This window comes from Hypanus sabinus, chromosome 13 (assembly GCF_030144855.1).
Source record: "Hypanus sabinus isolate sHypSab1 chromosome 13, sHypSab1.hap1, whole genome shotgun sequence".
NCBI classification, from domain to species: domain Eukaryota; kingdom Metazoa; phylum Chordata; class Chondrichthyes; order Myliobatiformes; family Dasyatidae; genus Hypanus; species Hypanus sabinus.
In genome coordinates this window covers 21,921,539-21,945,144 of record NC_082718.1, presented here as the reverse complement: position 1 = coordinate 21,945,144, position 23,606 = coordinate 21,921,539, and the positions used below count along the sequence as shown (strand labels likewise).

Below are 23,606 nucleotides of genomic sequence, written 5' to 3'. Positions count from 1 at the left end.
AATGTGGTGGTGGGGGGTGGGGACTGGAGCACCCGGAGGAAACGCACAAGCCCACGGGGAGGAATGTGCAAACTCCTTACAGACGACTGGAACTGAACCCCAAACTCCGACTCCCCGAGCTGTAACCGCGCCGTGCTAACCACTGCGCTCCTCTAGACAATCGGAGCCTATAGAGGTTCATAAACTCACGAGAGGCGCAGATAAGACCGACAGTCAAAATCCTTCACCCTGGGGTAGAAATGTCAAATACTAGATGACAGACATTATAGGTGAGAGGTGGAAAGTTCAACAATGTATGGGCTGGTTTTTTTTATATACACAGAGTGGGGAGCGCCTGGAATATGCTGATGGGGGGTGGGTTGGAGAGTGGCATTGAAGAGTGTTAGACACAGGAATATACAGGGAATAGAGGGATACAGATCGTGAACAAGCAGCAGTGATTTGGTTTAATTGGTATAAGATGATGAGGGCCATTGATCGTGTGGATAGCCAGAGGCTTTTCCCCCCAAGGGCTGAAATGGCTAACAGGAGGGGGCATAGTTTTAAGGTGCTTGGAAATAGGTACCAAGGGGATGTCAGGGTAAGTTTTTCACACAGAGAGTGGCGGGTGTGTGGAATGCACTGCTGGTGGCGGTGGTGGAAGTGGATACAATAGGGTCTTTTAAGAGCCTCTTAGATCGGTACATGGAACTTAGAAAAATAGAGGACTATGCCCGAGGGAAATTCTAGGCAGTTTCTAGAGTAGGTTACATTGCTGGCACAACATTGTGGGCCGAAGGGCCTGTAATGTGCTGCAGATTTCTATGTTAACTCGCCATCGTGCTCAGTCTGGGACAAAGGGTCTTGTTCCTGTGCAGTACTACTCCACGTTCTATGCTTGATTGAGGAGGTACACGTTGCGAGTGTGAAGCAGCAGCTGAGCTCCAGTAACTGGGCTCAATACACTGATGCAACCCCAACGAAGGCACACCAGCGACCATACTTCATTAGGAGTCTGAAGAGATTTGGAATGTCACCAAAGGCAATGTCGCCAATTTCTGCAGATGTACTGTGGGGAGCATTCTTGCTGGCTCCATCACCGTCTAGTATGGAAGGTCTAACGTACAGACTCAGAAATAGCTGCAGATCACTGCAAACTCAGCCAGCTCCAACATGGGCACTAACTGCCCCACCATCGAGGACATCTTCAAAATGAAGTAGCGTCCATCATTACGGACCTTCACCACCCAGGACATGCCATCATCTCGTTGTTACTATCAGGGAAGGGGTATATAGGCCTGAAGGCGCACACTCAATGTTTTAGGAGAAGCTCCTTCCCCTCCGTCATCAGATTTCTGAACATCTACCAACCCATAAAAGTTACTTCACTATTTTGTTCTCATTTTTCACTTCTTTTGTATTCTAATTGGAATTTATAGTAATTCGTAAAGATTTGCTTTATTTGTCACAAGTGCATCGAAGCACACAGTAAAATACATTGTTTGCATCCAATCAAATCAGGGGGTTGTGCTGGGGGCAGCCCGCAAGTGTCGCCACGCTTCCTGTACCAGCATAGCATGCCCACAACTCACTAACCCTAATCCCAACTACACATCAACGTGGGAGTGAACTGGGGCACCCGGAGGAAACCCACGCAGTCCCGGGAAGAACGTACAAACTCCTTAAAGGAGGTGATGGGATTTGAACCACTACACTACTCTACACACGATTTATGTATTGAACTGTACACCTGCCACAAAACAACAGATTTCGCGATATACGCTGGCGACAATAAACCAGCTCACTCTCCAGAAATCAACTCCGACCAGGAGAAAACAGCTTAACTGGCTCCCATCAAGTCACCGAGCCCAGTCAGTGGTCGAGGGACTGAATCTTCAGCAAAGTGGGCAGGTTACGTATATTCCTGGGTAACTTTCACTCAGCTCCAGACGAGGTTCACAAGTATTATCTCAGGAATGACAGGGTTAATGTATGAGCAACAGTTGATGGCTCCGGGCCTGTACTCACTGGAGTTTAGAAGAATTATGGGGGTATCTCATTGAAACCCATCCAATATTGAAAGGCCTAAATAGAGGGAAGATGGAGAGGATGTTCCAAGACTGGGAGAGTCTAGGACTGGACAGCACAGCTTCAGAATAGAAGGATGCTCCTTTAGACAGAGGTGAGGAGAAATTTCTTTAGCCAGAGGGTGGTGAATCAGTGGAACTCATTGCCACACACAGCTATGGAGAGAAAGTCAGTGAACATAACGAAAACAGAGGTTGACAGGCTCTTGATTAGGAAAAGCGTCAAATGTTACGGGGCGAAGGCAGGAGAATGGGGTCGAGAGGGATGATAAATTAGCCATGAGGGAATGGCAGAACAGACTTAATGGGCCGAATGGATAATTTTGCTCCCTTGTCTTCACGTCTTATGATCAACTACTGCCCGGGTTTAAAGGCTCGAGGGAGATTAATACCTTTGTGTGTTATTATTGGTATGTTGATTAGTTGCTAGGTGATGACGGTACCAGAGAGGAACCAGGCAGAACAAGTTAACCAGCTCATTAAAAAACAGTGCTTTGAATAAAATCTGATCTCATTACCTTTAAGGCACATGGTGACATCTAACTTGGCAGATGACAGGAAATTCGGAGGCAGTGTTGATAGTGAAGGTGGTTATCGTGATCAATTAAGGAAATGCACCGAGGAGTGGCAAACGGATTTCAATGCAGTTAAGTGTGAGGCTGTGCATTTTATAAACTCAAACCAGAGTGAGACATACTATAAATGGTAAGGCACAAGGGAGTATAAGAGTGTAACTTGTTGAAAGCAGCATCACAGGTAGACAGGGCGATGAAAGGGTTAATATGCTAGCTTTCATCAAATAGGACACTACATTAGTTGTAGAAGTCACTGGTGAGGATGCACTTGGAGTATTGTATACAGTTTTGGTCACCCTGTCACATGAAAGCTGAGGCTAAACCAGAAAAAATGCAGAAAAGATTTGAGGATATTGCCAGGACTTGAACGCCCAAGTTACAGGGAGAGGTGGGCCAGGCTGGGTCCTTACTCCTTGGAACGTAGGAAAATGAAGGGTTTTATTGAAGTCTTTAAAAATATGAGAGCCATAGACAAGGTGGATGGAAACAGTCTTTTCCCCCAGGGCAGGGGGAACTGAGAGGCACAGATTTCAGATGAGAGGGGTAAGATTTAAAACGGACATGAGAGGGAAACATTTTAGTGTGGAGGGTGGTAGGTATATGGGACGAGCTGCCAGAGGAAGTGGCTGAGGCAGATACAATAGTAAATGGAGTGTTGGGATTCATCGTCCCAAAACTGTGCACAATATGCCACTGTTAGAGCAACCAGGGAGTGGCTTCAAATGAAGAACACCGATGTCTTTGAGTGGCCCAGTTGGAGTCCTGAATTTAACCGATCGAACGTCTCCGGCAAGACCTCAAGATTGCTGTCCATCGCCACTTCCCAACTAAACTGGAACAGCTTGAGCAATTTTGCAAGGAGAAATGGACAAATCTTGCTCTATCACATTGCACAAAGCTAATAGAGACTTGTCCAAAAAGATATCAAGTCACCTCTCATCCTCTTTCACTCCAATTCAAAAAGCCCTACATCTCTCAACCTATCTTCATAAGACATGCTCTCGAATCCAGGCAGCATCCTGGTAGATCTCCTCTGCACCCTCTCTAAAGCTGTTTATTTCTTTGCTATGAAGAAAACTGTAATTACTGTTATTTCTTTGATATGAACATCAAATAAAACAGCTGTAACGTAAGATTTCTTCTTTGTTCTTGACTTCTGAAGAAACTTGTGGACAACTTCATCACCAGACCCAACTTACGAACCCCCTCCCATACATATGAGAGATTGGTGCAATGGGTGGGGCGGGATTTACCGGAAACTGCAGGGCTGTGGGCATCTCCGGCCCGGTTGGGGACAAGACGTTTCCCTATGCCTTCTCCCCGCTGACTGCAACAACATGGAGCTGCGTGCAGCCAATCAGAAATGAGAATGCTGAGCAGACTCACTCACTGAGTCAGTGAAGCTGATTGGCAGCCGCTCTTCCCTCTCCCATCACCGCCGTCTCTGCGTTTCCCACACACCGTGGTTGTCCAATCCTGACTTACAGACCGTTGGGGTTACGAACATTTCTCAGAAACGTAACCAGAATCAGATTTAACATCACTGATTCATAAGGTGTGAAGTTTGTTGTTTTACCGCAGCAGTATAGTGCCAAGACATAACTACCATAAATTATAAGACTAAATAAATAATGTAAAATAAAGGAATAACAAGGTAGTATTTATGGGTTCATGGATCATTCAAAAATCTGCATTAACCACAAGACCATTTAGAAATAGCTTAATTAGACCATTTGGCCTATTAGGCCTGCTCCGCCATTCACTCATGGCTCTCAACACCATTCAAGGTCAAGCTCAAGTTATTCAACCATACACATGAATACCACCAAATTAAACAGTGCTCCTCTGGGGCCAAAGTGCAAAACACAGACCAACAGTCACACACAACGCATAAGCACATATAATTATGATAGCAGAAAAACATAGTTACAATAAAAAGTTAAAAATAATATATCCCAAGTCCCTGTAGATTGATGTGCATGGACGTTGTCCTCTAGCCATGTTTCTGCAAGAATAGCACACAGTTTCTCATATCACTCAGCACAGCCCCCAGATGAACACAATCCAGCTTGTCTCCCACCGAGCGAACACTGGAGAGCAGCAATGATGGGAGGAGCCAGTCTCTAACTCAATGCAGAATCCAGCAGCGCACAGCCAGCTCCGGCATCTCCTTCTCCAGCGGCCGCAACAGGCGACCCCGAGGCCTGCTCTGTCCTACAGCCGAGACCAGCAGCTCCCCCCGCAGTCAGTCTCACCAATGAACCAGTGAACCAAGCTCACAGTATTCTACATTACCCACGTCCAACAGGGTCTGGCGATCACAACAAAAACATCCAAGAAAATCACCTGCACCAATTGTTGGATCGTCCATCAACTCCACCAGCTTCTTCCCTGGGCAGCTGAAGCAGGCTGCAACACAGTACACAACAAGTCCAGCTCCATTTCTATTCAGTAACTCACTACCAGCATAGACCTGCAACACCTGCTCTTCTTAATATCCACCAGTGTCTCGTGATTGTGAAAAAGACGCAAAGGACAAACAATTTCACCTTTGGTTGGACTCAGAGGCCGATGTGACTGAGCGCGCCACCATCTTACTGGAAGAAGCCCTCTCCCTGTAACCTTTTATACCCTTACTAATCAAGAACCTATCAACCTCTGTCTTAAACATACTCAATAACCCCTCTGCGGCAATGAATTCCACCGATTCACCACCCTCTCACTAAAGAAGTTCCTTCTCATATCTGTTCCAGGGAGTCATCCTTGTATTGAGACTGTGCCCTCTAGTCTTAGACTCTCCCATTACTGGAAACATCCACTCTATCTAAGCCTTCAATGATTAGGTTCAAAGAGATTTCCACCCCCCCACCCCCATTCTCCCAAACTCTAACAAGTACAGGCCCAGAGTTATCAAATGCTCCTCCTATGTTAACTCTTACATTCCCAGGATCATTCTCATGACCCTCGTCTGGACCCTCTCCAATGCCAGCACATTCTTTCTTAGACAAGGGGCCCAAAGCCAGGGCCTGCCTGCAAAGTGAATAAAACAATAAAAACAAAAATTAACAGATATAACCAACTGGCCAGAGAACGGTAGAGTTTACATTTCAGTCAATGACTGGAACGCTAAGGTGAGATTAGCTTTATTTGTTACGTGTACCTCAAAACGTGGAGTGAAATGCATCGTTTGTATCCACGACCAACATCTGAAAAATGTGCTGGGAGCAGCCCACAAGTGTCACCCCACTTCCGGCGCCAAGACAGCATGCCCACAGCTCACTAGCCCAAACGTCTTTGGACTGTGTGAGGAAACTGCAGCACCCAGAGGTAACCCACTCGGTCACTGGGAGAACGTACAAACTCCTTACAGACCCTGATGGGAAGCGAAGCCCAATCGGCACAGTAAAGCATTGTGCTAACATCTACCGGCAGAGCCACCCATAATATTCCCTGTTTTTATTTCGGGTTTTCATCGTCTGCCGTATTTTGATTTGGAATAACTGATATTATAACACAGCCGTGAAGTGTTAGTTGTGATCCTACCTCTCCCCCACCACTTTACTTTCCACAGGGATTACTCTCTCTGTGATTCCCTTGTCCATTTGTCCCTCACAACTAATCTCTGCAAGCGGCCTAAATGCCACACCTGCCCATTCACCTCCATTCCGAGTCCCAAATCATCCTTCTGGGTGAGGCAACACTTCAACTGTGAATCTGCTGGGGTCAGCTACTGTGTCCACTGCTCCTGATGTGGCCCCCTCTACGTCGGAGAACCCCATCATAAACTGAAGGGCCGCCTCATTGAGCACCTCTGCTCTGCTCTGCCGAAAGCGGAACTTCTCAGAGGCCTAACATTTTAATTCGCATTCCTGTTTGACATGTCGGCCAATGGCCTCTTGTCCAAAAATGAGGCCTCCCTCAGAGTAGAGGAGCAACACCTCATATCCATCTGATTAGCCTCCAATCCGATGATATGAGTATCAATTTCTCCTTTCAGTAAAAAAAAAATCCTCCTCCTCCCTTCTTCTGTTCTCCACTCTGGCCTCTTAATTCTTCTCACCTGCCTATCACTCCCCCTGGACCCCCTCTTCCTTCCCTTTCTCCTATGGTCCTCTCTGCTCTCCTATCAGATTCATCTTCTCCAGCCCTTTATCTTTCCTCCCCACCTGGCTTCACCTATCACCTTCTGGCTTCCCCTCACAATTTTTTTTATTCTGGCATCTTCCATCTTCATTTCCAGTCCTGAAGAAGGGTCTTGGCCCGAAACATCGACTGCCTTTTTCTATAGATGGCACCTGACCTGCTGAGTTCCTCCAGCATTCTGTGTGTGTTGCTTGTGATAGCTTTATTAGTTTCTGTACAACCACAGTGAAAGAATGATGAAACTCGTCCTTCTTCTTGCAGATAACAAGCAGACAGCAGTCACAAGGAGGAATTTATCAAAATGACAATTATAGGCCACCTCATAAATCACATCTGAACTTTAGGTAACTTATAAATATCACTTGTGCGTCATGATAACATCACTGCATTAAAGTCGTACTCTACCCTCCCACTGCACACAGTTCTCAATTATTTTCAAACATCCAACAACTTTCACAACAAGCAACTTGGGACTTTAAACAGGTTGGGACTTTATTCCCTGGAGCGCAGGAGAATGAGGGGAGATCTGATGAAGGTATACAAAATTATGAGGGGTTATAGATAAAGTAAATTCAAGCAGGGTTTTCCACTGAGGATGGGTGAGACTATAAGTAGATGTCATAGGTTAAGGGTGAAAGGTGAAACTGAGGGAAACTTCTTCACTCAGAGGACAGTGAGAGTGTGGAAATGAGGTTCCAGTGGAAGTGGTGGATGAGGGTTCGATTGTAACATTTAAAGAGAGGTTTGGATAAGTATACTGGCGGGAGGAGCGCGGAGGGCTATGGTCCAGGTGTATGTCGGTAGGACTAGGCAGAATAATAGTTCAGCACAGACAAGAGGGGCTGAAGGGCCTGTTCCTATGCTGTAGCGCTCTGTTACTCTATGAACCTAAGAAACTCAATGAAGCTGAAGCTAAGATTTCCATGGATTAATCATCATCAGCTCTTCATTGGAGGGGTCATAGGTACTTCCTCTCAGAAACCTCCAAGATGACTGCAACCTTCTCATATGATTTGGAGGTTTGCATGCCTCAATGACCCAGAGAATGATGTTGGCTGGAGTCAGGGCTTTCTGCTTGGGCTCTTGGTTGGGTCAGCCATGCCAAACAGGTCAAAGGGTAGAGGCCAGACTAAGAGAGGTCCACTGGCCCTCTAGGTTTGGGTGTTCAGCTCAGGGCCAACAACCCTGACCGGTAAAACAAAACTGTTACTGAAACAGCAATGAAGAATCCTTCTATGTCTGTGTGCAACAGTATGGACAGACAGAACTGGAGGATCTTTATTGCTGCCCCAAATGCCGGCGGTGTAACGGGCAGTAAGTCCTCTCAGAAACAGCCGGATACCACGCACCAAAACTAGCTCAAAAATAGCTTTTATCCCACTGTGATAACGTTATTGAATGATCCCTCGGTACAATGAAATGGACTCTTGACCTCACAAACTACCTTCTTAATGTCTGCCTGCACTGCACTTTCTCTGTTACTGTGACAACCCCAGCTAGAAAATCAGAAAGAGGTTTATTATCACTGACTACGATAGCGTGAAGTCTGCTGTTTTATGGAAGCAGTACAGTGCAAAGACACAGAATAGCTATAAAGTGGGGAAAAAAGAAATAGAGCAAAAATAAAGGAAGTGTTCGTGTGTTCATGGAGTTGGTTGTGTCTGCAACTCTCCACAGCCTGCGCACAAGGAACTGGAGATTTTAAATCAAGCACTGCGTATGGTTTCAGTTCAGTCAATGTGGAATTGTGCTGTGCGACTAACAACGTGGACCTCCAAGCTCAAACCAAATTTAAGTCTGGATCTTAATTCCAACACGCAAGACAACAAGGTGACTGTCTGGCGGCAGAAATTTTAAAATTCCCAAACAGACCCTGATGGGCAGCAGAGTCACAGGAGCCTCAAATGAGTCCTGAAGGAGGATGTGGGCCTGAAATGCCAATGATTTATTCCTCTCCATTGATGCTGCCTGACCTGCTGAGCTCCTCCAGCATTTACTGGATGTTTCTCTGGATTCCAGTATCTCCTGCTTATGAGACTTTGCAGTGTGCTTGTTAGGTACCCAATCCTCAACTGTCTCGATACAGAAACTGTTCTGCCTGCGACCGCAAGGACCACAGAACGGTAACTACAGTTTCTCTTTGCCCAAAATACTTTGCTGTTTGTTCCTGAAAACTCGAAGCCGTATTTAAAATTGCTCCACGTTTCAGAACCTAGTGCAGATTGGTGTGCTTATTTTTAGAAATATGCCTTCTTCTGAAAGAACAAAATAGGTGGAGTGGAGGCAGTTTGTGGATCTGGGGTGCAGGAGTTTGTGATCTCTGAGAACCATGAGCCAGAGGGATAATTGAGGCAATTTTAACCATTCTAATTGCACTCCCCACCCCCATCCCAACATGTCGGCCGTGGCCTCCTATGCTGATATGGTGAAGCTACTCTTAGGCTGGAGGAACAACATTCAGATTCCGTCAGGGTGGCCTCCAACAAGATGGCATGAACATCGATTCCTCTAACTTCTGGTAATGCCTCCCTCCTCTCCTTTCACTTTTTAAAAAAAATTCCCCATTCTGGCTCCCCTCTTACCCCTTCTCTTCTCCTCATCTGCCTATCACCACCCTCTGGGGCCCCTCCTCCTTCCCTTCTCACATGCCCCACTATCCTCTATCAAATTCCTTCTTCAGCCCTTTTCATGTACCACCTCCCAGCTTCTTACTTCATCCCCCCCTCCCCCACCCACCTGGCTTCACCTATGACTCTACCCCCCCCCCCCATATCTTCTTATTACCCGGTAATGCTCGCCAACTCTTCCTTCGCTGAATTGATGACTGAGCTCGTTAATTTCATCAACTTCACTTCCACCTTCCACCCTGCCCTTAAATTCACTTGGTCCACTTCTGACACCTGCCCCCTCTTCCTCATTCTCTTTCTCTGGAAGACAAACTGTCAACCGACATATTTAATAAACCTACCGAGTCCCATGGTTACCCTGACTGTACCTCTTCCCACCCTACTTCCTATAAAAATACTATTCCCTTTCCTCAGTTATTCCACCCCTGCCATATCTGTTCCCAGAATGAGGTTTTCCTTTCTGGGACATCATTCCTTCTTCAAAGAACGGCATTTCCCTTCGTCCACAGTTGATGTTGCCCTCACCTGCATCTCCTGAACATCACACTCACCCCATCTCACCACCTTAACAGTGATAGAGTTCCTTGTGTCCTTACTTACCACCCAAAGAGCTTCCTCATTCAACACGTCATTCTCCCCAACTTCTACCATCTCCAAAGGGATGCTATTGCTAAAAAACATCTTTACCTCTCCCCCCCCACTCCTTTCCACAAGGATTGCCCCTCCGCGATTCCCTTGTCCACTTGTCCTTCCCCACTAATCTCTCTCCCAGCACTTATCCCTGCAAGCGTCCCAAATGCCCCATCTACCTCCTCCCTCACCTCCACTCAGGTGAGGCAACCCTCTGTCTGCGAATCTGCTGGGGCTGTCTATTGCATCCAATGCTGCGGATGTGGCCTCCTCTACATTGGTGAGACCCGTCGTAAATTGGTCTAGACTGCTTTGTCTAGCGCATCCACTGCACCCACTTCATGGTGACCGAGCATTTTAATTCTGATTCTCGTACGTTGGTCCAGGGCCTGCTCTTGTGCCGAAATGAGGCCACCCTCAGGGTGGAGGAGCAACACCTTTTATCCCGTCTGGGTTGTCTTCAACCTGATGGCATGAATATTGATTTCTCCTCCCTGTAAAAAAATACCCTCCCCCTCCCCTCTTCTTCCCCACTCTGGCCTTTTATCACATCTCCCCTGAGTATCACTTTCCCCTGGGTCCCCTCCTCCTTCCCTTTATCTTCTATCATATTCCTTCATCTCCAGCCCTTTACTTTTCCCACCCACATGGCTTCACCTATCACCTTCCAGCTATCCTCCTTCCTCTCCCCCCCACCCTTTTGTTCCGGCATTTTCCCCACCCTGAAGAAGGGTCTTAGCCTGGGAGAGAATGTCACGCAAACAGTCGCTGGAGTTTACAGAGAATGGTGCAAGAAACAAAAGACATCCAGTGAGACGCAGTTCTGTGGGTGAAAACGCCTTGCTAATGAGAGAGGACAATGGCCAGACTGGATCAAACTGGCAGGAAGGTGACCGTAACTCAAATCACCAAGTACTACAACAACGATCTACAGCTCTGAACACACGGCACATCGAGCCTTGGAATGGATGGGCAACAGAAGATCATGATATACGCTCAGTGGCCACTTTATTATGTACAGGAGGTACGAATAATGTGAGTGAAGCATATCATGCGTGCAGGGCAGGACACCTCCAGTTAACCTGCACAGACACTTCCACAGGGACCACTCGCACAGATCCGTGCTCACCCTGACCTTAATATTTGTCGGCTTGCATAAGGTTTGAAGAAATAGTCAGACCACTTCTTGATCAATAAGATTATGGACAGTGGCTCTGCACTAACACACTGGAGAAAATGGAAGCAGTGTAGGAAGTTCTCAAATCCACCAGCAAGATGCTAATCATTACAGTTTAGCAACTCTTACGACTGAGTGGAGTGAAGGGGGATGAGAGGTGACTTGATAGAGGTGTATAAGATGATATAAGAGGCATTGATAGAGTAGACAGCCAGAGACTTTTCCCCAGGGTGGAATTGGCTAATACAAGAGGTCGTCATTTAAGGTGATTGGTATCGGTGGGGGGGGTGGAAGAATGTCAGCGGTAAGTTCTTTACATAGAGTGTGGTAAGTACATGGAACATCCTGCCAAGGGTTGGTGGTAGATCTTTAAGAGCATTTAATAAACCCTTAGACAGGCACATGGATGAAAGAAAAATGGAGGGCTGTGCGGGAGGAAATGGTTAGATTGATCTTACAGAAGGTTAAAAGGTCAGCACAACATTGTGGGTTGAAGGGCCTGCACTTTAATGTTCTATGACCACTTTGATGATTTTCCAGTAAAATAGACGTTTTTGTTCTAGTTTTTTTTATTTAGAGATACAGTGTGGAGTAGGCCCGTCTGGCCCCTTTCATCTGCGCCACCAGCAACCCTAATCTTTAATCCTAGACTAATCACAGGACAATTTACAATAACATACTAACTGGTACATCTTTGGAATGTGGGAGGAAACCAGGGAACCTGGAGGAAACCCACACATTCCATGGGGAGAATGTACGGACTCCTTACAGAGCACACCAGGACTGAACTCTACGTTCAGACACCAGGAGCTTGAACGGAACTCATGTCTGATAAATTAAAATCTTCACCTCACAATCTACCTCATTATGACCTCGCACCACATTGTCCGCCTACACTGCGCTTTCTCTGTAGCAGTTACACTTTATTCTGCATTCTGCCACTGTTTCACATTCAATGCAGGGTGCAATGAATCTGATCTGTATGAACGTATCTGAAGGGTCTGGGCCAGGAAGGTCAACGCCATTCCTCTCCACACAAACGCTGCCTGGCCTGCTGAGTTCCTCCAGCATTTTGTGTGTGTTGCTCTGGATTTCCAGCAGAATCTATAAGCATGTAAGACAAGCTTTTCACTGCTTCTTGATAAAATAATAAACCAATTCAAATTCCGTTTCCTGCTTCTCAAACACCCACCATCTGTTGCAGATTGTTATTTTCGAAAAAAAAATCCGTATCACTCTTCCACAACGTTGCCAGTTTTTACTTTAAGAGCTGCAGTTTTACAACAGGGAAACAGGCCATTCGGCACATCATGCTTCTGCTGACCCCCTCGCTTATCTACACTAATCCCGTTTGCGTGCATTAATTCTATCTCCATCTGTGGCCCGCTCATTCAAGTAGCAGACGAGATGCCTCTTCAACCTTGTCGCTGTCGCTTTCTCCACCGTCTCCCCTGACAATTCAAGTTTATTCAGAGATAGACTGAAATGGAGATAGAAGCTTAGAATGGAGTTCAAAAGTTCAAAGTTCTCTTTTAATGAACCAGTGGTCCACACTTCATTCTGAGCCTCTCTTTTCATTTCTCTGCAACCTCACACACAGCCACACTTTCCACCCGCCGGCGCTCCTAAAATGCAATTGTTTCCGATCTGGGTCAGAGCCTCCCGATTCTCTGGCGCTCGAATTAAATTAACAGGTCGAGTAATCCGTGCTCGCACTCTGTGTTACCAACATTTGTTTCAGAACAAATATCCCCCGCACCAGCCTCGCCCAGAGAGAGAGAGAGAAAACAAAATTGCCCCGAACATTCACAATCTTACCGTTTCCCAGCGGCATCGTAATCCTGCCTCTCAGTACAATAACAGGATTTCTTGTCACAGTCCGTGGCCCCGCTTCGAGGTCAGACTGGGAACGGCGCTCGTCGATACCACCAGCTGCTTCGATTAATTTCTGTTGCGTATCTCACACACGTGTAAACATCTCGGTAATCTCGGAAGTGCGTGCCTGAGAATTATTAACCCCTACCTTCCCGTCACTGTTCAAAGGGTACACGGGGAGGAGAGACTTTCAGAGTCCCGGTGTCGACAACGTACAAAATAACTGTATTATCAAAATCCGTATATCACCCTGCACTACCCTGATATTCATTTTCTTGTGGGCGTTCACAGTAGATGCAAAGAAGCACAATAGAAGCAATGAAACACGACGAAGATGGCCAACCAAGGTGCAAGAAGACAGAAGTGTAAATTTAAAAAAAACAAATAAATAATAGTGAGAAAAAGAGGTGCGGAGGAGTCTTTAAGAGTCCATAGATTGTGGAATCCGTCCAGCGCTGAGGCAAGTGAGCCGATTTAGGAGTCTGGTGGTTGTAAATTCAGAATCGGGTTTAATATCGCCGGCATATGTCGTGAAATTTGTTAACTTAGCGGCTGCAGTACAATGCAATACATGATAATATGGAAAAATATAAATAAATGAATTACAGTAAGTGTATATGTATATTAAACAGTTGAATTGAAAATAGTAGTGCAAGAACAGAAGTAATTAAAAAGTGAGGTCGTGTTCATGGGTTCAATGTTCCTTTAGGAATCGGATGGCGGAGGGGAAGAAGCTGTTCCTGAATTGCTTTGTGTGCGCCTTCAGGCTTCTGCACCTCCTTCCCAACGGTAACAATGCGAAGAGGGTATGTCGTGGGTGATGGGGCTCCTTAATAATGGACACCGCCTTTCTGAGATACTACGGAGGCAGTACCATGATGGAGCTGGCTAATTTTACAGCTTTCTGTCGCTTCTGTGTAATAACTGTTCCCGAACCTGGCCGTGTTGTATCTAAGGCCCCTGAACCTCCTGCACGGTGGCAGCGAGAAGAGAGCAAAGTCTGGATAGTGGGAGACCTTGATGACAGACGCTGCTTTCTCGTGGCAGCGACCCTTGTAGATATGAGGGTGGCGAATCTGTGGAAATCATTGCCACAGGCAGCTGTGCAGGGCAAGTGACTGGATATATTTTAAGCAGAGTTTAATAGGCTCTTGATTAGTAAAGATGGCAAAGGTTACAGGGAGAAGGTAGATAAATGGGATTGAGAGCCATGATCGAATGGTAGGGCATACTTGATGGGCCAAATGGCCTAATTCTGCTACTCTGTCTTATGGTCATAGAGTCTATGGCTGTGCCTGTGTTGGACTGGGCTGTATCCACCACCTTCTGTGGTCTCTTCTGTTCCTGGGAATTGGTGTTTCCAGCACAGGCTGTGTTCCACCCAGTTAGGATACTATCTGCTATGGATCTCTGGAGGTCAATATTGTACAGAAGTGCCACCACTGAAGGTGATTCCAACCCCCCCCCCCCCAAAAGAAAAGTGAGTATGGAAGGTATCTTTTTTTATTCAGTGTGGAGTTTGGATCCAGATGCAGGGGCAGAATAGAAGTGAAAACAAGCTTCATTATAGCACTCAAAAGGGAGAAGGATAAGCATGTCAAGGGGCCACGGAGTGGTATGGCACAACGTATCCATGTCAACCTATCTTTCCTCCATCTACTGTATACTAATCCCTTTGGCCTGCGTTTGGTATCATTCTAATCCTTGTCGGTTTAAATGCCCATACAGAGATTCTGTGGCTGCGGTAAATCCAGGCAAATCCGGAAAGTGTACTGCATTCCACCAACACCACCTCATCTGGCAGCCTGTCCCAGATATTAACCATTCTCTGCATAAAGAAACTTACCCCTTTTAAATTCCTCAAGTTCAAGTTTGGCACAGGATTATGTACCCAGAGTATACATTCCATGAATATTCGCTGCCTCCAATACATTCTTGGGTGTGTTGGTTGTTGACGCACATGAAACCTGCTTTGATGCACATGCGATAAATAAATCTGAACTTTTGGCAGCAGGAGCACTTTACACTACAGGCCTGAGGCACGACATTAATTTAAATAAAATTTTACATGATTTACAAAACAAAGCACCATTATGTGCCTCAATTTAATCTTAAATTTATGCCCTATTGATTCCCCTACTACAGGAAAAAAGATTTTCTATCCAATCAATGCCTCTCATCAAGATTTAAAGAGTAGCTTTAATTGTCACATGTACATCAAGTGTTGCTCTGCTCACAGCACCAAATTAGCACGCTCACAACTTACTAATCCTCACTCGTGGGATGGGGAACGAAATGCACAGGAAAAATGTGCAAACTCATTACAGACAGCGTCAGGAATTGAACCCGAGACCTTGCTTTAACATCAAATTGCAATACTCAGTAGAAACCAAGCAAAAATCAACTAGATGACATAAGTCTAATTGCATCTAGTCATCTCCCGCATTCTGTCGATGAACAGTGAAATGTGAAAGGCATATCACCCTGGGAGCATTACAACCATCTTGGAAGGTATTTGGATCACATACAGGCAAGATCAACATCATAAACGTAAGTGATTCTGTAGCTGCCGGAAATCCAGACAAAATGTTGAAGGAACTAGGTAGATCAGGCAGCATCCATGGAGGAGAATAAACAGACAATGTTTCAGGCTGACACACCTCATCAGGGCATCATTATGCTGAAGAGATTATCCAAGGCACAATCTCTCTAAATTTACGAGGGGTGATTGATAAAGTCGTGGCCTAAGGTAGAAGATGAGTTAACGTCAAACTTTCTGTATAACTACTCAAAAGAGTTGACCTGCATGCGCATGTGACGAGAGCTGTAAAACTCATCCCCTTCTACCTTAGACCACGAACTTATCAATCACCCCTGCTGTGGACACTTTCTGGAGGTCCACGATGGTTGGACTAAATGTGTAAATGTAGGAGGGGACTATGTTGAAAAATAAATGTGCTAGGTTTTCTAAAATTGACACCTACCTTAGGCCACACACTTATCAATCACCCCTTGTATAAATAGCAAGGATGTCACAATTAGCTTGGAATCTACTGAATTATTGCAAATTTTCAGCAGGAACACTCTGAAGAATCATTTGGTAGGCAAACCCAATAAATGCCATCCCTCCCATGAGATGAGCAGGCCCCTTGAGTACTGTTACTTTAACATTAAACATATTTTAGCATAGGTAACCTCCTTGTCCTGTTAAGCACATTCCTTGTCACTGATGTCCACTTTCTTTGGCGGCAGATAATCTATAAATGGTGGCACATGTCAATAGATTTCACTCCCTTTTCCTACAACTGCCCCACTTTCTCTCCCCCCAGGGTGCATGGGGTGTCCATGGTGGGGCAGTTCCTCTGATGAAGGGGCTTGTGACGTTCATCCCAGAGCAGCTCGCTCACCTTGGGTCCCCACCTTTGCACTCAGCTCTTACCTAATGCTGCAAGCAGCTGTTTACGTGCTACAGCGGCCACACCCTGGTATGCTGCTTCAAAGGACAGGCTAAACCAGGCAGGCCTCATATCTCAGTGCAACAGGGAAAGTCTTGTCCTGGCATGTGAAGTCAGCTCCGGCGACTGGTGGGCAGATCAACAGAATCAGAATAACCCAATAACCCAAGTGGAAGGTGGTTCTGCAAAGCTTCATGGGGAGAGAAGGGCATAACAAGACACAAGAATAGTCACGGTCATCCACCGCAACCAAACACCAGATTATGGCGACTACTCAAACATTGGACCGAACCTCTGAGGCTGCAGAGTGGGACTGGCCCACGGCGACAGCTTCTCCACTTTATAAAACTCCCCCGCAGTTTCTTCATGCATTTCACATCATCTAAAGCACAACAGAAAATCTGCACAAATCTAATTGCCATAGTTGGATACGGCAGGCAACCAGGCATACCCTTCCCAAAGAGTGGTACTATGTTTTTAAGAAACAAAACATTGAAACCCGCATTATTAATCTCAAAGGTGATACAAAAATGACAAATGTTGACATTCGAAGATCAGGCAAAGTCCAAGACTGGCGTGACAAACCGGTAAGTACCTACCTTCTAGGACTTATCTTCAAAGGAAATTTATTATCAAAGTACATCTATGTCACCATATACTGACTTGAGATTCATTTCATTTATTTAGAGATACAGCACAGAACAAGCATTTTACAATTTACAATGACCAATTAACCTAGCAACCAGTATATCTTGGGACTGTGGGAGAAAACCCATGAGGTCACTAGAACATACAAACTCCTCACAGATGGCACCGGGATAGAGCAACGAACACTGAAACGTCCCCAGCGGTAACTGCAGTGCACTAACCACTACTCTATTATGGCACCCATTTTCTTGTAGGCATTCATAGCAGAACAAAGAAATACAATAGAATCAATGGAAAACATCACAGACTGACAAGCAACCAATGCGGAAAACAAGACAAATGGTGCAAATGCAAACAAAGATAAGAATAATAAAGGAATGATACTGAGAATATGAGTTGTAGAGTCCTTGAAAGCGAGTTGTGTAATCAGTTCAGCATTGAGGTGAGTGAAGTTATCCACACTGGTTCAGGAGTCTGATGGTTGAAGGGTTATAACTGTTTCTGAACCTGGTGGTGTGGGACCCAAGGCCCCTGTACCTCCTTCCCAGTGGGAGCAGTGAGAAGAGAGTATGGCCTGGATGGTGAGGCTCCCTGATGATGGTTGCTGTTTTCTTATGGCAGTGTTCTTCACAGATGTGCACAAACGAGGGGAGGGCTGTATCCACCACTTTTTGTAGACCTCTCCATTCATGAGCAGTAGTGTTTTCATACCCAGGGCTCAATGCAACCTGTCAGTATACGCTCCATTGTGCATCTACAGAAGTTTGACAAGGTTTTAGATGACATTCCTAATCTACGCAAACTTCCAAGTAAGTTAGAGGCATTTTCGCAAAGTCCAGTAAATCTTGCTGACCATGTCTTATCCAGATCTCATCCCAAGTTGATACATAAAGACATTCCAGATGGTTTCGTGCCCTTCTTTCCCTCTGCTATCAGGTGTTTGAATGGTCCATGAACACTGGTTCATTTTTGTTTTGCACTATTTATTTTTAAGTTTTTGCACAGTACTGCTGCCAGAAAAAACAACACATTTTTCATCATTTAAGTCTTTTATAACCTGACTCTGATTTTTGATTGCAGGATTGCTGCCCATGCTCTGGGTTCAAGTACCACTAACACATTGAGTAGCTGCCTGCCTTTAGTAAGGGACAACAGAAAAATAGACGGCAGAGTGTTAAAGAATATGTTCTCTTTATTCAGAGGTTCTTCTTTTTTTTTCCCAATGCACTGATATAAAATTGTCCTTTATGAGCAATTACTCAAATAGACCAGATCACTGTCATAAAAACGCCAATTCTGCATGGCTCTTGTTGTTTGCTACTTTGATACAATATGAAACAAATTATCTTTTCCTGGATATTGCAAGTCACAAAGCATATGCACAGTTAAAAAAATGTTCGTCAGCTTTGAGGCAATACAACAATTCAATGCAATAACAGAATTGGTCATAACTACTGTTTAAGGCTGCGAAAATCTAACCAGTGATAGTTAAAACACAACTTAATTTACAAAAATTATTACAGTCATTTAAGATTTTTCTGCCACTACTTAGCTTTTTCTTAAAAAAAAGATGAAAACACGACCAAATTCAGAACAGTGGCATGCGAATTTGAGACAGAATTGGAAATGAGAAACCTGCCAGTTCCCAATTACTTCAATCAGATGCTCACATATTAGAAATGGTACTGTATTCAAATAATAGTCACTCTTAATTCACAACCAAATCATTTTACTGTAAAACTGGGTTTGTAATTTTTACTTAAATTGGTTCTGACACAGATGTTAACAATGGATTACGGACACTGAATAAGTCACATTAAGGATACCAATGATGCCCCCTCCAGTTGACGAGGCTCCTAATAGGGGAATGAAAGCGACTTAAATGCAAATCGCCTTCCCAAGTCAGTGAATTTTATGAGAAATCCAGCATGGTATTTGTTACTTGTAATAAATTATGAAAGAAAATAACATTGGTGTTGTAAATGTTTACCCAACAAAAAGGAACAAACAGGACGCTGTCATAAACCATTGAATGAGTATAATTTGTGGGTAAGACAAATCACAGAGGAGGCCCCCCCCCCCCCCCAGAAGGAACAGCATCTCAGGTTGCGAAACTGATGAAAGCAGAAGTATAACAAATGGCTACAACTAGGGATAGCAGTTGTCATTTTAGAATTAGTAATAATTCTCCTTCCACTCCTTTACACCTCCGGGACGGTTAACACCAGGCACAGGGAGCCGATGGATGCAGTATACTGTGCCTTTAGAAGAGGTCGCCAAGATCCAGTTGCCGAAATTTATCCAAGTTGTAGAAACATGCCTTCACCACCCTGCCGCCAAAGTATCTTGTATTCAGATCAACCACAGCTGGAATAAGAGCAGCAAGATTTGTTAATGTCTGGGTCTGGACCCTTCTGATATTTTTGTAAAGGAATTCAGTAACCAGTTTTGTAGTTAAGCCATTAGCTATAGAAGAAAGTGCCTCACACAGAGTTAATGTAATCACCAAAGGCAAGTTCAAGTTTATCATTCAACCATACTCATGTATACAGCTAAATGAAACATCGTTCCTCTGGGGCCAAGGTGCAAAACACAGTACCACACAGCACACAGGGAAGATCCAAAACAAAATAATATTAGTTCAAGTCTTTGAGTGCCATGGCCTGAAGACTGACAGGTTGACATCGTGGAAGATGCCTGTTTATAATGTTACTGGAACTAATTATAACAAAAACAAGCCACAGAAAAGCCAAAGTAAATGATCAAACTACCTATATGTCAGCATATACGACCTTGACATAATTTTTATCTAATTTCTATTTACAGATACAATGTAGAACAGGCCCTTCTGGCCTATGGGACGTGCCACCCCAGCAACCCACCCCTTTAACCCTAGACTAATCACAGGACAATTTACAATGACCTAACAATGAGTAGATATTGGAAATGGAGCACCCAGAGGAAACCCATGCAGTCACGGGGAGAATGGACAGAAGTCGCTGGAATTGAACATTGAACTCCGATGCTGTGAGCTGTAATAGCATCACACTAACCACTAAGCTACCACGCAAGCACTTACAGGGAAGAATTTACAAATAGACCTTAACAATACATAAACATAAACAAAATACATAAACAAAGACTGACAAACAACCAGAAGAGATTCTGCAGATGGATTTCAGAAGAATGGGAAGGGATAATGTAGGAACATAAAATGAGGGAAAAAATGTAGTCAAAGTCTAAGTAATTTTATCAGAATATGCATGTCATCATAGACACAGATGGCAATACAATAGAATTTACAGAAATCTGTACAGAAACTAGAAACAAAGATTGACAACCAATGCGCAAAAGGCAACTAGTGCCAATAAAAATAACAAACAATACTGAGAACATGATTTGTTCTTTGAAAGTGAGTCTGTAGGTTGAAACCAGTAAATCATACACAGCATTTTAATTACAAGATTCCAAAATACACCCTATCATTGCAGATGGCAAAGTGGACAATGAAGAAGGCTTTCAAAAAAATACAGGGGGATGTTGGCCAACTGAGTAAATGGGCTAAGTAATGCTGAGTGCAGTTTAATTTGGATAAGTGTGAGGATCTGCATTTTTGGAAAGTCAAATTAAGGTAGGATTTTCACAGTGAATGATAGGGTCCTGAGGAATGTTGTAGAACAGAGGGACCACCCTTCATCAATCAGGGCACTGAGTTAAAGGTCAAGAGATTATGGTACGGTTGTACAGAACACTGGTGAGGCCGCGCTTGGAGCATTGTGTCCAGTTGAGGTCATCTTGCTATAGGAAAGCTGTTATGAATCCAGAAGTAGCACAGAAAAAATGCCCAGATTTGAGGGATTAAATTACAGGGAGAGACTGAAAAGTCTAAGACTTTATTTATTGAAGCATGGGGGACTGAGAAATGATATGATAACTGGTAAAACCATGAGGGGTATAGAGAGGGTGAATGTATACAGATTTTTCCTATGGTGGGTGAATCAAGAACTAGAGGGCACAGGTTTAAACTGAGGGGGCAAAGAATTAACAGGAATTCAAGTGGCAACATTAAAAAAAAATACTGAGGGTGTTTTGTACATGAGATAAGTAGCCAGAAGTGATTGAGGCAGGTACAATAATGGTTTTTAAAGGGCAGCTGGACAGGTAAATGGATTGAAATAGTTTAGGTGGTTCTGGGCCAAAACTGATAAAAGGGACTGGCTTAGACAAGGTATCATGATCAGCAGAGACCAGATGGGCTGAAGGGCCTTTCTGTGCTGTATAAGTCTATGATTCTATTACCCTATTGACAGATCTTTGTTACATATAAAGAGCCCAGCTCAGACAAAAATGTAAAGTAATAACTTTTGGAAAGTGATTCATTTAAAAAATACTAAATGCCCTTCAGTCAATGGCAACACCAAAGATACAAAATAAACAGTTTTTAGACAAACAATAGCTAGCATGCAAACATTCAGGGCCTTGATGAGTCACAGAGAGAAGGACAAAATTGACTGTTTATATCTTACTTAAACACATTCTCAAATAAACCTGATGAAAAATCTCTTATTTAACAAATTGCTGATGTGGAAGTCACATTATACTACCTGATCTTTAACCTGACGTGGCCACCAATATTGCAGGAACATTTCACAAGAAAGATCTCTCTATTGCTTTAAAAGCAAATTCTGAGAAACACTCCTATTATTACATTTAAAATAATCACAGCCCGTCTCAAAAAGTCAGAAGTAAATTTATTACTTGTCACCATATACTACCTTGAGATACAATTACAAAGTAAAAAATTCAATATAATTTATGAAGAACTATACATAAAGACTGACAAAGAATCAATATGCAAATAAATAAATAATACTGAGATCATCTGCTTTAGAGTTCTCAAAAGTAAGTCTGTAGATTGTGAGTTCAGAGTTGAGGTGAGTGAAGTTATCCATGCTGGTTCAGGAGCCTGATGGCTGTACTGTAATAACTGTTCCTGAACCCGGTGGTGTGGGACCACCATTCCCTGTACCTCCTTCCCAATGGCAGCAGTGAGAAGAGGGTATGGCCTGGATGGTGGGGGTCCTTGATGATAGATGCTGCTTTCTTGTGGCAGCATTCCTTGTAGGTGTGCTCAATGGTGGGGAGGGCTTTGCCTATAATGGACTGGGCTGTATTCACTACTTTTTGTAGAAAGTGGCATCTTGTTAACATTTGCAGCAGTCTCTTGTATGTACAGTCTCTTGTGTGTTCATTTTAATATTTCAGTAAATATCTTGTTTCTCCAAAGCATCTCCAAAGGTATTGGGAAAGTTATGGAGATCTCTCCGGTTCTGGTAAATCAGTAATTTAACTTAAAACTCCCGGTTTTGTGTTGTTCCTACAACTCTAATCTTCATCAAGGGCAGAAGATGGGAGGCCAGTAAATATTTTTTTTCTGTAATCCATTGTATATCTTAGCTGCACTCTGGCCAGATCCTCCATCCCACAGATGTTCTATAACCCAAGATGTTCTTGGTCTATGGGACTGATCTACTCATTTGAACTCTGAGGTAGATATGGTTTGATGGAAAAGTACAGTACAGCCTCTTCAGCCGATGATGTTGTGTTGACCTTTTAGCTTAATCCAAAATCAATCAAATGCTTCTCTCCCACATAAGCCTCCATTTTTCTTTCACCCTGTGCTTTTCCTAAATGCCCTAATGTATTCGTTCTATCGCCAGCCCTGGCAACACATTCCACACACCCAGCACCTTGTGTGAAAAAACTACACTTATCATTTAAAAATGTTTAGAATGCAGTTACCTTTGATTGCAGATTCAACCCGCTCGAACTCCACAAATATTCGGACTGCCTCATCGTCAGGTGCTCCTGGAATCTGTAAAGAGTACACAAAATTACCACAGGAAATGCAGAGCCTTTTGATTGCCTTTGGAAGGGCAAAATGTAGAGCATTCAGCAGTGACAAAGGCTGGATAGAGATCAAAGGCTCTGAATCTTAGGGCACAATAAAGCTGGCATGCATTTCTGGCAGCTCTTCAAACCACAGCCAACGATTCCCAACAGGGAGACTGATGACATCTCCATACTCCAACAGGCTTTTGCAGTTTCATTGAGGTTAAAGCATGGGAGTGCTTGGGAGTCTGGCGAGACGGCATCAACACTAGTTTAAAAATTGCACCCGTGTTTTCTTAAAGTAATATATAGACCCAGAATTTGGACAATCTGGCCCATCAAACCAACTCCTCCATTGATCAAGATCCTAACTGTTCTTCCACTCAGCACCATCTTCCCACACTCTCTCGATAATATTGAAAAACCTATTAACATTAGGAGGTTCAGTTTGTCATCAAATACTCTGATAAACTTCTTTCAGATGTGCTGCTGAAAGTATCCCGACTTGTTGCATCATG

The 23,606-nt window shown here is 44.1% G+C and overlaps 2 protein-coding genes across 3 annotated transcripts in view; both read right to left on the bottom strand.

The window, feature by feature from the left end:
• pfkfb3 (6-phosphofructo-2-kinase/fructose-2,6-biphosphatase 3) overlaps positions 1 to 13,192 on the bottom strand; it is a 91,235-nt gene extending 78,043 nt beyond the window's left edge. Inside the window, exon 1 of the mRNA XM_059987315.1 lies at positions 13,037 to 13,192. Within this exon, the coding sequence (XP_059843298.1) occupies positions 13,037 to 13,052 (16 nt within the window). The 5' untranslated portion in view covers positions 13,053 to 13,192. The remainder of the gene's footprint in view (positions 1 to 13,036) is intronic.
• Positions 13,193 to 18,365: 5,173 nt separating this feature from the next.
• rbm17 (RNA binding motif protein 17) overlaps positions 18,366 to 23,606 on the bottom strand; it is a 62,739-nt gene continuing 57,498 nt past the window's right edge. For both annotated transcript variants that reach the window (XM_059987310.1, XM_059987311.1), the window contains exons 11-12: positions 22,999 to 23,071; positions 18,366 to 19,563 (exon numbers count right to left, since the gene is read on the bottom strand). In XM_059987310.1, the coding sequence (XP_059843293.1) occupies positions 19,460 to 19,563; positions 22,999 to 23,071 (177 nt within the window). In that variant the 3' untranslated portion in view covers positions 18,366 to 19,459. The remainder of the gene's footprint in view (positions 19,564 to 22,998; positions 23,072 to 23,606) is intronic.